Source organism: Leptonychotes weddellii, chromosome 6 (genome assembly GCF_054177405.1).
Source record: "Leptonychotes weddellii isolate Sample4059 chromosome 6, ASM5417740v2, whole genome shotgun sequence".
Lineage (NCBI taxonomy): Eukaryota > Metazoa > Chordata > Mammalia > Carnivora > Phocidae > Leptonychotes > Leptonychotes weddellii.
This window is the reverse complement of record NC_138374.1, coordinates 33,374,564-33,390,156: the sequence shown is the minus strand read 5'-3', so window position 1 is coordinate 33,390,156 and position 15,593 is coordinate 33,374,564. Positions and strand designations below refer to the sequence as shown.

Sequence of the window (15,593 nt, the reverse complement as noted above, 5' to 3'; positions counted from 1 at the left end):
AAATGGCAAGATCTCATTCCTTTTGATGGCTGCATAGTATTCCATTATATATATATATATATAATATAATATATTATATGGAATTCCATTTTATTTATATATATATATATACACCACATCTTCTTTATCCATTCATCTGTCGATGGACATCTTGGCTCTTTCCACAGTTTGGCTATTGTGGACATTGCTGCTATTAACATCGGGGTGCATGTACCCTTTCGGATCCCTACTTTTGTATCTTTGTGGTAAATACCCAGTAGTGGAATTGCTGGATCGTATGGTAGCTCTATTTTCAACTTTTTGAGGAACCTCCATACTGTTTTCCAGAGTGATTGCACCAGCTTGCATTCCCACCAACAGTGTAGGAGGTTTCCCCTTTCATTGCATCCCCGCCATCTGTCGTTTCCTGACTTGTTAATTTTAGTCATTCTGACTGGTGTGAGGTGGTATCTCACTGAGGTTTTCATTTGGATTTCCCTGATGCCGAGCGATGTTGAGCACTTTTTCATGTGTCTGTTGGCCATTTGGATGTCTTCTTTTGTTCCAACATTCTTTGTTGAAAAGACTGTCCTTTCCTCCATTGAATTACTTTGGTGTTATTGTAGAATGTGAATTGACCATGCACTTGTGGACCTTCTTTTCTGTTCCACTGATATCTGTTCATACCAGTATCACATTGTCTTGATTATTGTAGTAGGCTTGAAATGAGTGTGTTTGTTCCTACTTTGTTCTTCATTTTCAACATAATTTTGACTATCCTAGATTGTTTGCATTTTCATATAACTTTTATAGTGAACTTTCCCATTTCCACACACATACACTCTGGCCTGCCTGGATTTTGATTGAGATTGCTTTGACTCTATAGATCTATTTAAGGAAAACTGACATCTTAACAATATGGAGTCTTTTGATCATTGAGCACAAATTATCTCTCCATTTACTGATATATTTTTATTTTCTTTCAGCAGTGTTTTGTGGCTTCATATGTTTAGGTCTTATGCATATTTTATTTAATTCACCACTATTTCATGGTTTTTGAACTCACTGAAAATGGTATTTCAAATTTTTAATTCTCTGTTGTTTGTTGCTATTAGTTTTGTCATTTGTTTGACTGCAATTTTACCCTCTCATTTCCAAAATATTGGGGGAAATGCTAGTATTAGTTTAAAAACCATAATTGCTTCTTTTTTTTCCTTCTCATAATTGCTTATTGAAAGAAGTGACCAATAAGCTGATTTTTGGAGTGAGGTGGGATAGGGATAAATACAGCATGTGGACAGTAAACATATAAAGGCATTGTGTATTTTGTTTTACAAGCAAATACTTTATCTAGCCTAAACTATGTAATTTGTTACATGTCTTATTCATAGTGTGTTATTTCTAGTAAAAATTTCAAAAAATTCTGCAAGAAAGCATTTCATAACGTTTTCTTTATTTTCTGGTTAGGAAATACTTACAGCACAACTGGCAGAGAAAGATGAGAACCTTCAGAAGTGGCGAGAAGAACGGGATCAACTGGTTGCAGCTTTAGAAATACAGCTGAAGGAACTGATCTCCAGTAATATACAGAAAGATAATGAAATTGAACAATTAAAAAAGATCACATTGGAGCCTCCTGAAACAGTGAGTAGAATCTTGTTCTTTCAATGCCTTTTTTTTATTGAACACAGGAATTTTTCAAAATTATTTAATTGATTAACGCTTAGAGGATAAAAAGGTTAAGTTTCAATAGGTCACAGGGGAATCAGAGTTTGAAAAATTATTTGGGTAGTTATTGTGTATTTCAGATTTTCAGAGTTTTATCATTATGATTGATTTGCCAGTGACCAACTGAGAAATAGTACTTTCTCAAATATTTTGGTCATATTTTTTAGGTAGAGTAATTAGAAAAACAATTTGTGATTTAGTCCCTCATCTACCTTTCAAATGTGGAAATGTGATTCAACGTGAACTCTTGGTAATATTTAAATACTTGGGCCCACCCTAAGTTTACTATATAAAGGTATGAATTGTTTTGAAAATGAACTGTTTTGAAAATGATTCTGAGTCATTCAGAAGTTACTTTTGTAATATTACATTGGGGTTGGGAACCCTGCATGGAGAGAGGATTGCATTTCACAGATAGCTACTTCCTGGTATAATTGAATCAGGGTACATCTGAAGCTAGTCTTTCCAGAATAAATGATCTATGCTTAAAAATCTGCTGCCTCCAGACAATAGGAAAATAAATGTATGTGCCTGTCTGTCACAACAAAAGACTTCATGATTCTGAAAGAGGAAGACTGCTAAAAAAAAAGAGGTAGTAGCATGTGGTATAAATAGCACAGACTAGAAACTTAGAAAAACTAGGTGTCTATTGCTGTCACTGTGGTTTTGGGTTCTTTGGGAAAATTACTTATTATATCTGCACTTCTCTAAAACAGAGATAGTAATGTCTTCCTAATAGAGATGTGAAAATTAATTGAGAACATTTGTAAAACAATTAGCACAGTTTTTACCACAGTGGAAGTCAATACATGCTAGTTGCTTTCCACATTGTGGAGTCAGTGGAACCTTTTTTATTTGGGTAGGTGACTTAAGAGATCTATTTGACTTCTGCTTTTGATGGCAGTCGTGAGAAGGCCCATGGTGGAACTTATCAAGTTTAAAAATATAATCTGACACTTCTTTATAGATCCCTTAAATAGGGTATAGGAATAGAACATACCCTATGACTGAGAAAAAGGGATGAGGTATGCAGCAAGAAAAGGTTTAGTTATCAGTATGGTCTTTTCTACTCTGATACTGGAGTTGCATTCTCAAGAGTCCTCTAGTTTTTCAGAATGGTGTTATCAAAGCAGCTCTTGGGGTTCCAACACTTCAGCTTAGTACAGACCTTGGCCATGTGATTTTACATCTCTAGGTTTCGGTTTCCTCATCTAGAAAGTAGGAATAATGATTCTTGCCAAATCTAGCTGAGAGAGTTGCAATGAAAGTAAAATGAGAGAATACATGTAAAGCCTTGAAAATTGAAAGTAATCTTTTAGATTTCTCTTTCGATCAGGCCCAGAGGTTAGCAAGTTGCCCAGCCTTTCCTAAGTTTCTGAGGATGAAAGAGAGGAGGAAGTCTTTCATTACTTCCATGATATAATCCACCCAAATCTTGATTTTCTATTCTTTAGGTGAAGTATTTTAATATATTTTTGGCTACAATGGCTTGTTTTAATATTTCTTAGGAAGAACAAAATGTGGATATCAAGCCTACACATATGAGTTCAATGGATCCTGGCAGAGTTGAAACGGAACCTCAATCAACAAGTTTTGAAACTTCTAGAAATGAAGTAGAGGTGGGCATTTGGTAACACAGTCCAATTCTTTACCCTCTTTACCAGTGACCGTTAATTAATAAATAACATTTGCAAGTTAAATTTAATCAATTTTTTTTAAGTACCTTGCTGTGCAGTTAGCTATATGTGCTCTTGGCTGTGGGAGGGAAAACCTAAAGGGTTTTGAGAAGTGAAATTCTTTTGGAAGATGAGATCCCCAAACAATATTAATCTCCTCTCAAAAATTATACTTACTGCAAACAACAGATCTGTTAATATAAACAAACTTGGTGGTCAGAAATAGGAAATCCTACAAAAGATAAAATATGGGTGAATATTAGCCTGCATAAGAGGTCCTTTTAATAAGCATTCTATTCCGTAGTGTGTGTTTTTTTTTTAATTGTACCCATTTAATAACTTTGTCACCAAATTACCATATACCATATACCTACCTATACAGTAATTCACAGTGAGTTTTCTTAATCTGTAGTGGGCTTCGGGTTCTTTGGATAATAGAGTCTTAGATAACATATGAAGTAGGTAAAAATCTTATGTCACTTAAAGTTTTGAAGACAAAATTCCTTTTTTGCATTTATTTTTTAAACATGTTTATTGGGAGTTTTTAGTGTTGGTTGGGAACATTGCCAAACACTGAGAGCACAAACATAAGGCATGATTACCATCCTCAAGGAGTAAAGAATCTAGTAAGACAGATACCTAAATGACTACTTGTTTGACTTTATCTTACGGGCTAAGAGTCATGAAGAGAGTGCTAAGAAGGAACATTGCCTGCAGGCAGGATATGATGCCTGAGTGGTTGTAGATGTAGATTAGAGAAGGTAACATCATATTGGGTCTTGAAGGTGAATAGACTTTTACCAAGCCGTGAATGGGAAGAGAAAGGCATTTTAATCTGGGGAAATAGCACGAGCCATTTCTTTTCTCTTGCCCTTTCTTTGATAGTTTTTGGTGGAATTTCAGATAATTAGCATTGGCCTTAGAGACTAGGACAGATCATATCCTTTGAAGAAAAGTTTGGAGTTGATTGATAAATAAGATTAATCTTGATTGCAAAGGCAGTTATATATGGAACATTTCTTTATAAATGTATATGTAAATTTATGTATGTTTATATAAATACATACATGTATATATAAATTTATGTCCTAAAACCTCCTGATTCCAATTCTTATTAAGGATTCCAGCAGTTACTGTATATTCTGTAGTTTTGGGGAATGGTTTTGTTATGCTATTTTGTATGTTTTTCTTGCCTTCATGAAATCAGTATGCTCTTTTGGGCTTAAAGTCTAAAATGATTCATTCATGTAGCTGATAGTTGATTCTGGGAACTCAGCTGGACCTATATGTGGCCTCTCCCTGTGGCTTGGGCTTCTCCCAGCACAGTGGCTGCATTCTGAAATGAGGCATTTTGAGGGGGGAGTGTCCTGAAAGTAACTTTTCAAAGAGGACAGGGTGGAAGTTACAGCCTTCTTATGATCGAGCCTCAGAACAATGATGTTATTTCCACCACATCCTGTTGGCCTTGGAAGTCGTTAAGGACAGCCCAGATTAAAGGAAGGGGAATGAGACTCCATTTCTCAATTTTAAGCCAACTTTAATCTACCTTTACTAGGGTGCTTATTAAAAATCCTAGACTCTTTCCTAGGAGATTTCTGATTTAGTAGGTTTGTGGTAGGGTCCAAGAATCCTTTAAACAAATTGTCTGAATTATTCTTATGATCATACAAGTTTGGGAAATACTGATCTCTATTTCCTTGGATTTTAACATATCATGTAAAAACCTGGAGAGGGTAGATGGTAACTCCATCTTCCTGTCCTTGCTGTGGTTAATTTGACCCAGCACACTTTTAATCTTTTCCAATTCATTGTCTCTGATAGGTGTTTGAAAGATTTAATGCTTTGCAATTCATAAATTCATATTCTACAAATAAGATTCGTTTTTCTTTTTAATTCTGTTGTAGGATGGCTCTGTAGTCCTTGACTCTTGTGAAGTGTCAACAGAAAATAATCAAACCACTCGATTTCCAAAACCTGAGTTAGAGATTCAATTTACACCTTTACGGCCAAACAAAATGGCAGTGAAACACCCTGGTTGCACTTTACCTGTGACGGTTAAGATTTCCAAGGCCCGGAAGAGGAAGAGTAATGAAATGGAGGAGGTAAGTACTTAACTATAATGAGTGAATTTAACAAGCAAACCTTAAGCTTAGTTATTATACATAATTAAACTTCTATACTGCCCTCTTGTTCATAAGCACTGCTATTGGAGACCAAAATCATAATATGTGCCCTGTTTTATACTCCTTAAGAATATTATTGTAGTCTAATAGTCCTTAAACAAAAAGCTTAGGGTTATTAAAACTTAGCCCTTGTTTCATTGAAGCTGTGACAGGTCAAGCTATAGTGGATTTCACTGGCAAGCTAGTTCAGTATACCAGTGCTGTTCAAACTTAGTGACTTTCCCTCCAGTGAAGAGGAAAGGGTTGATAAAGAAATTAGAGAAACCAAATGGCTAACTTGCTTGAGTATAATCTTTGTTATTTAACTAAAATCTTAGCTCTCGGGGCGCCTGGGTGGCTAAGTCATTAAGTGTCTGCCTTCAGCTCAGGTCGTGATCCCAGGGTCCTGGGATCGAGCCCCGCATCAGGCTCCCTGCTCCGCGGGAAGCCTGCTTCTCCCTCTCCCACTCCCCCTGCTTGTGTTCCCTCTCTCTCGCTGTCTCTCTCTCGTCAAAAAAATAAATAAATAAAAATCTTAGCTCTCTATGGTTATAGTAGGTTTTGGAAGAGAGATTTTTTCTGTCAGCTGGTATATTAAAATTTGGGCCTCTATTTAGTGGTAGGATACAAACTCTTTACTACTTCCTACTGTAGCTTTCTGATTGTAGAGTTACCAAACCTTCTGCCATATCCTAGCCAAGCAGGTTATAAACTTTCTCATTCTGTTTTCTCCTTTTGGAAATAAAGGATTAGAGATAATAGGTTTAATTAAAATGCTTAGCTTTTTTTCCACATGTGGTGGATACATAATAAATGCTAGTATTTATTTTAAAAAGTAACTTGTTTTAAATTTAAAACTAATTATAAACTCTCTAGCACAATAACTTTTTCTTCAATTTTTTTTTTTTTTTTTTACCTCTTTAAAGAGTAGTATATTTTCAAGCTGGTGGAAGAGCAGAAATAGTATTAACCATACTCCTGAGGCTCTCTGTCAGGTAATAAATTTGCTGAATGAGTATTATTTAGCATCTTTCCTGCTACACCTAGAATACCTTTAGTGATTGTTTTATAGAGCCTTAATTTTTATTCAATATTTATTTTATATTTAATAAATTTTAGATAACACTAACATAGTATTTTAATTTCATTATGATCTATGTTGACTTTTCCATGATTCATTCTTTCAAGAGAAAAGGAAAAATTGTTTGTGTACTCAGAGGGTTAAAAAGCAATTATTTTATTCATTTTACTGTTGGTATATACTCCCCATGTGTTTTTCAGAATAGATATACAGACTGGTATAGATAAATCATGTAGAAACTTAAGGTTTTTTTCTGATTTTACTAGCTCTTCACTGCTCTAATAAACTGAGTGTTGTAAGGTCCTCATGAAAACCACTTCTATAGTGCTATATATTCTAATCCAGTGAAGACTCCAGAGAACTCTTTATTGCACACTGCAAGTATGATGGAGTTACTACTCTTCATTTGTTTTCCATTGATTACCATCTGTCTTTCCCCTTTGAGGAAGTCTACTTCTTTTTACCCTTATGACTTCTGCTTTGTAACTTGAATTCTGAGGTTCAGGCATGATCTTTTCTTTGTTTTTTTCTTGCCTTTTTTTTTCCTTTTATGCTTATAATCTTTGGTACAACTAGGATTTCTATGAGTTTGATTCAGTTAGTATACTACGAGAGACTTTGTCCTAAGAGAAGTTATGTGGGAGAAAGAAAAGTAATATGTCATGCCTATTTAGTAGGGACGATAGATTATATTTCTTGATTTTAGCATTTTGCCTGTGCTTATACTGAAGATTTTTACTTGTTCTTGTTCTGCTTTGTTTTTGATGCTGCCAAATTTCACTTAGAGTTCTTAAACATAGATACTCTGCATGTTTTAGGAGTTGGGGAAAGAGTAGATGTATTGCTATATTTTAGAAATGGGGTTCAAATAAAAGATGTTATCCCTTCTGCTATTTCCTATTTAGCTTATGTAACTTCATTATTTATGATGTGTGTGAAAAATTCATACCTTCAGTCATGTTGCAATATATGTGTGTATTAAATCGTCACATTGTACATCTTAAACTTACCTGTGTTTTATGTCAATAGTACCTCAATAAAGTTGGGAGAAAAAGTCATACCTTCAGTCAGGGTTTCTCAACTTCAGCATGACTTACATTTGGGTTTATATACCTCTGTTTTGGAAGGCTCTCCTATGCATTTAGAAGGGTGTTTAGGAGCCTCTACCGCTAGTTGCCAGTAAACACCTTCCTCCCCCAGCAATGACAACCCAAAATATCTCCAGACATTGTCAATATCTCCTGGGGTCAAAATCAACCCTAGTTAAAAGCCATCATTTTTTTTTTTTTTTTGAGCCTAGAGAAAGAAAATATTGTTAAGAAATTAACCAGTGCTGAAATTCATTAATTTTAGGACTTGGTGAAATGTGAAAATAAGAAGAACGCTACACCCAAACCTAATTTGAAGTCTCCTGTTTCTGAGCATAGAAATTCTTCTGTCAAAAAGGAACAAAAGGTTTGTCTTTTAATGTGTTCAGAATTGACCATTTTCTTAACTTACATTTATAAATTAGAATATAGAAATAAAGATGTCAAAGTTGATCAGTAATTACGCAGAAATCCAGTTTTGTCCGATTATAACTCATTTATCTTCCATTTCTTATTCATCTAATTCAGCTTAGAATATAATCTTTAGCACTGGGCCAGCAGCAGGCCCCTCGATACTTCTGAGTCAGTCTGTCACACCCATTTTGCCATTCTTTGGTTCTTTCATCCTCTCCTCATATACTTAATCCCAAGTTCCCTGCCTGCAAATTTGTGACCTGTGTCTGGGCTCTTTAATTCAGCTGTGGTTACAACTATTTCATTCTAACTTTTTCATCGACAGTAACAAAAAATGTTTGTTTTTTAGGTTTCCACACGTCCATCATCTAAGAAAACATACTCTTTACGTAGTCAGGCATCCACAGTTAGTACAAATGTGGCCACTAAGAAAAAAGAAGGAACATTACAGAAATTTGGAGACTTCTTACAACATTCTCCAACAATTCTTCAATCAAAAGGTTTGCAGAAAACTAAATGACCTTTTATGTTAGGTGTTTTCTAATATCTGATTAGTGTGTAAATTCAACAACCGTGATTATCATAGTTCTAATAGACATTGTTCTATGTCGGGTACCGTGGGAGGGTGCATGAGAGGATGCCATGCTTAAGATTTTCACCAGAGTGGAGGAAAAACAACCATATGTAAGTACAGTTGACCCTTGAACAACATGGGTTTGAACTGCACAGGTCCACGTTTTTGTGGATGTTTTTTGTTTTCTTTTGTTTTTAGAGGTGGGGGCAGAGGGAGAGGGAGAATCCCAAGCAGGCTCCATGTCCAGGGTGGAGCCCGACAGGGGGCTTAATCTCACAACCCTGAGATCATGACCTGAGCCAAAATCAAGATTCAGAGGCCTGACTGACTGAGCTACCCAGGCGCCCCGTGGATGTTTTTTGATAAGTAGTCACTGTAAATGTATTTTTTCTCACTTATGATTTTCTTAATAACATTTGGTTTTCTCTAGTTTATTATTAGAATTCAATATATAATACATACAAAATGTGTGTTAATCAGTAAGAGTTGTTATCAACAGTAGATATTAGTAGTTAAGTTTTTGGAGGGTCAAAAGTTGTACTCAGATTTTTGACATTATGGGGATGTCAGCACCCCAAAGCTCTGTGTTGTTCAAGGATCAAATTAATTCATCCAGGGCAGCCTGCTTAATGTAGTTACAGAGTTCCAGGCAAAGTGCTATGATAGTATTGGAGGGAAGAGAGCTATTTTGATTCAGACGCTAAGGGAAAATTTTATTTTTTTGAAGAGATGGGATTAACTTGGGTATTGAAATGTTGGCAGGATTACACCCTCTAGAGGTAATCATTATATTATGGTATATATTCTTATAGTATTTTTTTTCTATGCATTGACAAACATTACCCATTCATGTATATCAAAAATATGTATTTCTATAAATATCTATTGGGTTTAGTTGCTTCATGCTTTTTTCTTTATAATGTAACATTAACCATATTAATTATCTGTATATAAAAACATACTAAGATATATATTTTCTCTGTACACATGCCTAAACACAAACATATATTTATATGTACACACACACACACACGCACTCACACACTCCTACTGGAGGGAACTGTTTTAACACAGGCAGAGTACCAGCAGAGTGTAGGGCATATGCAGGGGCTTTGGGGTAATAGTATACATCTGGCATGGATAGTGTGGAGAGAGCATTGGGGGTAAGGGGCAGGTGGTGGAGTGGATTTTCAGGAGATTGCCTCAGTGGTGGCTGTGGGATAAATTAGAGACTAGAGGTGAGGAGAATGGGGAAGGAAAGGAACTAAAGCAGGGGACAGTTGAAGTGTAAAAACAGTTTGTATAAAAACTTACCACAGAGGTCCCCAAACTTTCTTGGTTCACAGTGCCCTTAATGTCTCAGTGATTTTTTTTTCATTGTTCCCCTACACCTAATATTTTATCCATTAGTGCTAAGGGCGAACAACCACTGAAAATACAGCTTCTGAAAATCAGGGTTGCAAAGATATGTCATCATCAAAAGGAATGTGATGTGTTATCATTTGAAACTATGAACTACCTTAAGCTATTGTGTGTTGCTGTTTTCTTTGAATATTTAAAATATTTCGAGGTGCTCTTGTGAGTTTGCTGTAGTATGTCTTAGTGCACAGCTTGGGAACTTCAGACTTATCAGACCCCATTTGTATATATTTTTCAAAAAAATATGTACTTTTTTAAAAAGTATAATTAGTATACGCATAGAAGATATCTGGAGGGACACATAGCAAACTGTTAAATGTCTAAATGTAGAGAGGCAGGACTTGTTATTTTAGATTCTTAAGTATTTTATTTAAATTATATTGATTAGCTCTTACATAGCAAAAGAAAATAGGTTTTCAAGGAAAGGGAAGTACCCATCTGGTAACTGACTCCCTTACTTGGTTGACTTAGCTCTTTAACAGCTTCCCTACCTGTATACCTGGTGTGGGTTTTTTGTTTTTTGTTTTTTTTAAGTTTATTTATTTAATCTCTACACCCACCATGGGACTTGAACTCACAACCCTGAGATCAAGAGTCACATGCTCTTCTGACTGGGCCAGCCAGGCAGCCCTAGTGTGGATTTTTAAAAATTTATTTCTAGGAGTATAAGATACCCGTATTTTGGATTATAACTACATTGTAACTGTTTTTGATCACTTGGAAATGTAGGGGAAAAAAATAGGGATTAATTTTTTAAATTCTCCTGTTCTTGATAACCACTGTTATTTCATTCCTTCGTTTACTGGTTTCCCAACTTTTCCCTCTTGTCTATCTCCTGTCCATCCAGTGCATGGCTGCCAGTGATCTTTTCAAAGTGCAAATTGAATTATTTAAGCTATAATTTTTGTTTTCTTATCTTTTGCACTACAGTATAAGCTTCACGAGTGCACTGTCTGTGTGGTTCCCATCCTCAGCTCTTAGTACAGTGGCTGGCACATTGTAGTGAGGGGTTTGGTGGCTCCCGGCCAAAATCCTATGTGTGACTTTTTTTTTCTTTTTCGGACGACTGTAGGCAGTTACAAAGGCTTTACCTGTTAGGCCTCATGGGGAAAAGCTGCCCTCCCCACACCAAAGGAGAGCAGTCTCTGAAGAGAGTTACAGTCAAGGACTCAGGACCGTGGCCAGCTATGCCCTGATCCATATCTGTAGTCCTAGCCAAAGTGCCTTCATTCAGAGCCTCTTTACTGGGGGGCCTTTAGCAGAGAAATTCCTCTGGCACCTCTGCCTAGGACCTTCTTATGATAGGAAAGGGGAGGGAACCCTGAAGACACTTTCTCCTCTGACTTGACTTTTCCACTCTTATCCCTTCCTTCTGGCCTTCAGCTCTAAGGTCCATAAAACTGCAAGTGCAAGAGCTTTTTGTTCAGTACTTCCTTGGCAAGGGGCGAACCCCACTTCTGTGCTGATCCTCCTGACCTAGACCACACATGGGGAAAGATGGAAGGTGGGGGTGGGAGTTGGCACCTTCTCAGGTTTTGCCTCTTGCTTATTCTATTGCAGTAAGTTAAAGGCTTAAGTGTTGCTTTCATTTTGGCTTATTGACTTAGCTGGCTCCTCTGACATTGGGCAGCTCAGCTCTTTCAAGCCCAGCTTAACCCTTGACAAGTAGACTTTCAATTTAGCATATTTCCTTCAATGTTTTTCCTATTTAAAAAAATATATATAGTTGATATTATATGTATAAGGATTTTCTACTCAGGGGGTTTCCCAGGTGGAAATATGTTTTCTATTAAAATCAGTATGTACCTGTTGAAAGACAAACAAATGTATAAAGTAAGATTTTAAAATTTTTATTCCACTTCCCAGAAGCAGTCAACTATTAACAATTTGATTTACTGTGTGTGTGTATGTGTGTGTTAACGATAAGCAAAGGGCTCACAATTCTAAACTACTTTCACTTAATATTTATTGTGGATATCTTTACTTATCAGTGCTGCTGCATGGTCCAGGCTTTTTTGCATAACAGCATAAGCCTTTTCAAGTCATTAAAAACACCTGAGTTTTATCGGTTGTACTATAATTTACCAAGCCTTTTTTGACATTAGCCAAATGATGTTTTATTTATTTGCTTTTTTGTTTTTGCTGTTCATCATGATTCATGTGTTTATGAGACATTTAATTTTTTCTTTGTGAATTGACTATTCATGTCCTTTCACCATTTATAAGTTGCAGTGCTTTTTCTCTTTAATTTGGTATGTTTTTCTTTATTAAGGATTTCAAACCTTTCCAGTTAAGAAGTTATTTATTTCAGGATTTAAATAATATATATTTTTTCACAGCAAAGAAGATAATTGAAACAATGAGCTCTTCAAAGCTCTCAAATGTAGAAGTAAGTAAAGGAAATATGTCTCGACCAAAACGGGCCAAACGGAAATTGTACACAAATGAAATTTCATCTCCTATTGATATATCTGGGCAAGTGGTAAGCTACTCTTTTTGGCTTTCTTAAAAGTAAAACTGTTCATGTTATTTTAATTTGGGAGTATTCATAACAATCTGAATTTTATAATGGTTTGAATTTTTATTCTTTAGATCAGATCTTTTGGAATATGCTTTAAATGTTATACTTTTGCTATTTGATGTGTTAAATCTGTAATAATTGTAAGTGCTGCATTAATGTATACAAGTGTCACATATTTACATTTGTAAATTAATCAGAAATTTTAATTCCATCTATAGAATTATCACTGTTTAGTAATTTATTTGCTTCTAACACCTATTTTTCTTACTAACTTTATTACAAGAGTTGTACAAATCTGGCCTAAGTGGGCCCGGTAAAAATGCAGAATTGACATTCAGTCATTTCCTCCCACCTTTCCTCTAAGCCTTCCAGGTTCTTTTAAGAAAAGACTGTAGTTTGTCATCCTGACTCGATGACTCATTCTCTTCACTCAGAACAGTCTGTGCTATTACAGGGAAAGTTCTAATTTTCCATCATGCTTGCATTTGCCTAGTGGATGAAAGGGATGGTAGAAAAGTAATTTAAGGAGAAGCCTTCAACAGGAAGTGGCTCAGAGAAATCAGGGGAGAGACCTTCTGCAACAGTAGCTATCAGATACAAGACACTGAAAGGCAGGTGGTGAAGAATTAGGGTCAATTAGGACATGCTGTTGGAAATACTATTCTCTTGGTCACTTTTCACTATCTGTCTGATTAATACATAATTTCTTCCCTTGGCTGAAGTTCTTCCTTTTCTTAGTTGCAATATAATGCTCTTTCTACTTTTCTAAGTTATATATAGTAGTCCCTTATCCTTGGTTTTGCTTTCCATGGTTTCAATGTCCTGTGGTCATCGTGGTCTGGAAGCAGATGATTCTCCTTCTGATATATTGTCAGAAGGTCAGTAGTAGCCTAACACTGTGTCACGGTGCCTACACGTCATTCACCTCACTTCATCTCAACACATAGGCATTTTATCATTTCTCATCATCACACGAAGAAGATGGGAGAGTACAGTATGATAAGATATTTAGACAGAAGAGACATACAACATTCACATAACCTACAGTATATTGTTATAATTGTTTTATTAGTGATTGTTAATATAATAATGTGTCAAACTTCATAAATTATACTGTATCATAGATATGTATATATAGGAAAAAACAGTAAACATAGGATTTGGTACCATCCTTGGTTTCAGGCATCCACTGGGCGTCTTGGAACATAAGCCCCACAGATAAGGGGGGATTATTGTACTTGTTGCTGCAAAAGATCTTTTCTTAAAAATTATTTGAGGTACTTGCCTCCAAATATTTCAGTAATTACTTCAAGCTATATATGTCCTGAATTCAATATAGGGTGTAGATTATTTTAATCCTATGTTAGGTAGTGTTGAAAGAATCTTTACAAAATCTACTACTTTAGACAATGCTTTTTATTATTTTTTAATTTTTTATTTATTTTCTAAGATTTTATTTATTTGACAGAGAGAGACACAGTGAGAGAGGGAACACAAGCAGGGGGAATGGCAGAGGGAGAAGCAGGCTCTCCACCAAGCAGGGAGCCCGATGCAGGGCTCGTTCCCAGGACCCTGGGATCATGACCTGAGCCAAAGGCAGACGCTTAGCGACTGAGCCACCCTGGCACCCCTAGACAATGCTTTTTAATAGATTAGTATACTTCTAGTCTAAAAGGACAAAAATATTATAATGTACCTATTATTCCAATTATTAAGCACCTGAATATATCTTACTAAATTATAAATAAGGCTTTATTTATAAAATGTTATGAAATTGTTAATTTCAGATTTTGATGGACCATAAAGTAAAGGAGAGTGATCATCAGATTCTCAAACGACGACTTCGAACTAAAACAGCTAAATAAATCACTTACGGAGAATGTTTTAATATAAGTTTTATGTTCATAATCATTGTAACTTGCATCCTGACTTTTCAAAGATAATCGTATATATTATGATGCATTAAATCCTGTGTATACATTGCTATTTTATACATAGTATAATTTTAATTCAATAAAGACAATAAGTCAACAGCCCCATTTGTTTACTTTTCTAAGACTTTTTTATAGTAGTTTTTTTTTTTCTTTCTCTTTTTTTGAGTATAGTTGACACACAAGGTTACATTAGTTTCAGGTATACAACTTAGTGATTTGACAAGTTTATACATTATGCTATATAATGGTTTTTCAAACTGTATTCATTTTCCTTTTATCCTAGGCATAGGATCAGTGAGGATCCTAGGAAAGATGCTGTTACTTCTGTTTTATTTTTTTACACATATCATAGGTCAGATATTTGGTTTACTTACATTTAACAGTGTCTTATGGATTGTTTTTTATTCATTTGTTAGGAAATACAACTGATTTTACATGGCTGTTTGGATTATAGCTAAGATCCAGGAGTAAGTGTGTACAGGTCTTCTAGTTGCCAGAATTTGTAGGCACATAATTTTTTTTTTTTAATTTTATTTATTTATTTATTTATTTATTTTTAAAGATTTTATTTATTTATTTGAGACAGAGAGAATGAGAGAGACAGAGAGCACATGAGAGGGGGGAGGGTCAGAGGGAGAAGCAGGCTCCCCGCCGAGCAGGGAGCCCGATGCGGGACTCGATCCAGGGACTCCAGGATCATGACCTGAGCCGAAGGCAGTCGCTTAACCAACTGAGCCACCCAGGTGCCCTGTAGGCACATAATTTAGAAAAGATCTCAAGTATTTAATTAGAATGTCTTTTATTTGTTAGTGAGCAATTAGAGTTGGCTTTCCTATTTTTTCGGAACACAGGAGATCAGAAGCAGAAAGAAAGGAAGCATCTAGAGGCCGAAAAAGCACAGCTAGTTAGAAAAAATAGAATTTCAGACCTGGAGGGACCTTAGAAATGCATTTTCTTAATTTTACAGATAAGAAAACTGAGACCCCTAAAGTTTACTTTTCTCAAGATCATACAGCT

At 35.6% G+C, this 15,593-nt stretch overlaps 1 protein-coding gene across 5 annotated transcripts in view; it reads left to right on the top strand.

The window, feature by feature from the left end:
• KIF20B (kinesin family member 20B) overlaps positions 1-14,675 on the top strand; it is a 75,829-nt gene extending 61,154 nt beyond the window's left edge. For 3 of the 5 annotated variants that reach the window (XM_081823863.1, XM_081823861.1, XM_081823864.1), the window contains 8 exons: positions 1,447-1,623; positions 3,216-3,326; positions 5,288-5,485; positions 6,472-6,540; positions 7,980-8,081; positions 8,478-8,628; positions 12,461-12,603; positions 14,430-14,675. In XM_081823863.1, coding sequence (XP_081679989.1) covers positions 1,447-1,623; positions 3,216-3,326; positions 5,288-5,485; positions 6,472-6,540; positions 7,980-8,081; positions 8,478-8,628; positions 12,461-12,603; positions 14,430-14,507 — 1,029 coding nt within the window. In that variant the 3' untranslated portion in view covers positions 14,508-14,675. The remainder of the gene's footprint in view (positions 1-1,446; positions 1,624-3,215; positions 3,327-5,287; positions 5,486-6,471; positions 6,541-7,979; positions 8,082-8,477; positions 8,629-12,460; positions 12,604-14,429) is intronic. The other 2 variants (XM_081823865.1, XM_081823862.1) reach the window with 1 other exon arrangement.
• The last annotated feature ends 918 nt before the right edge of the window (positions 14,676-15,593 follow it).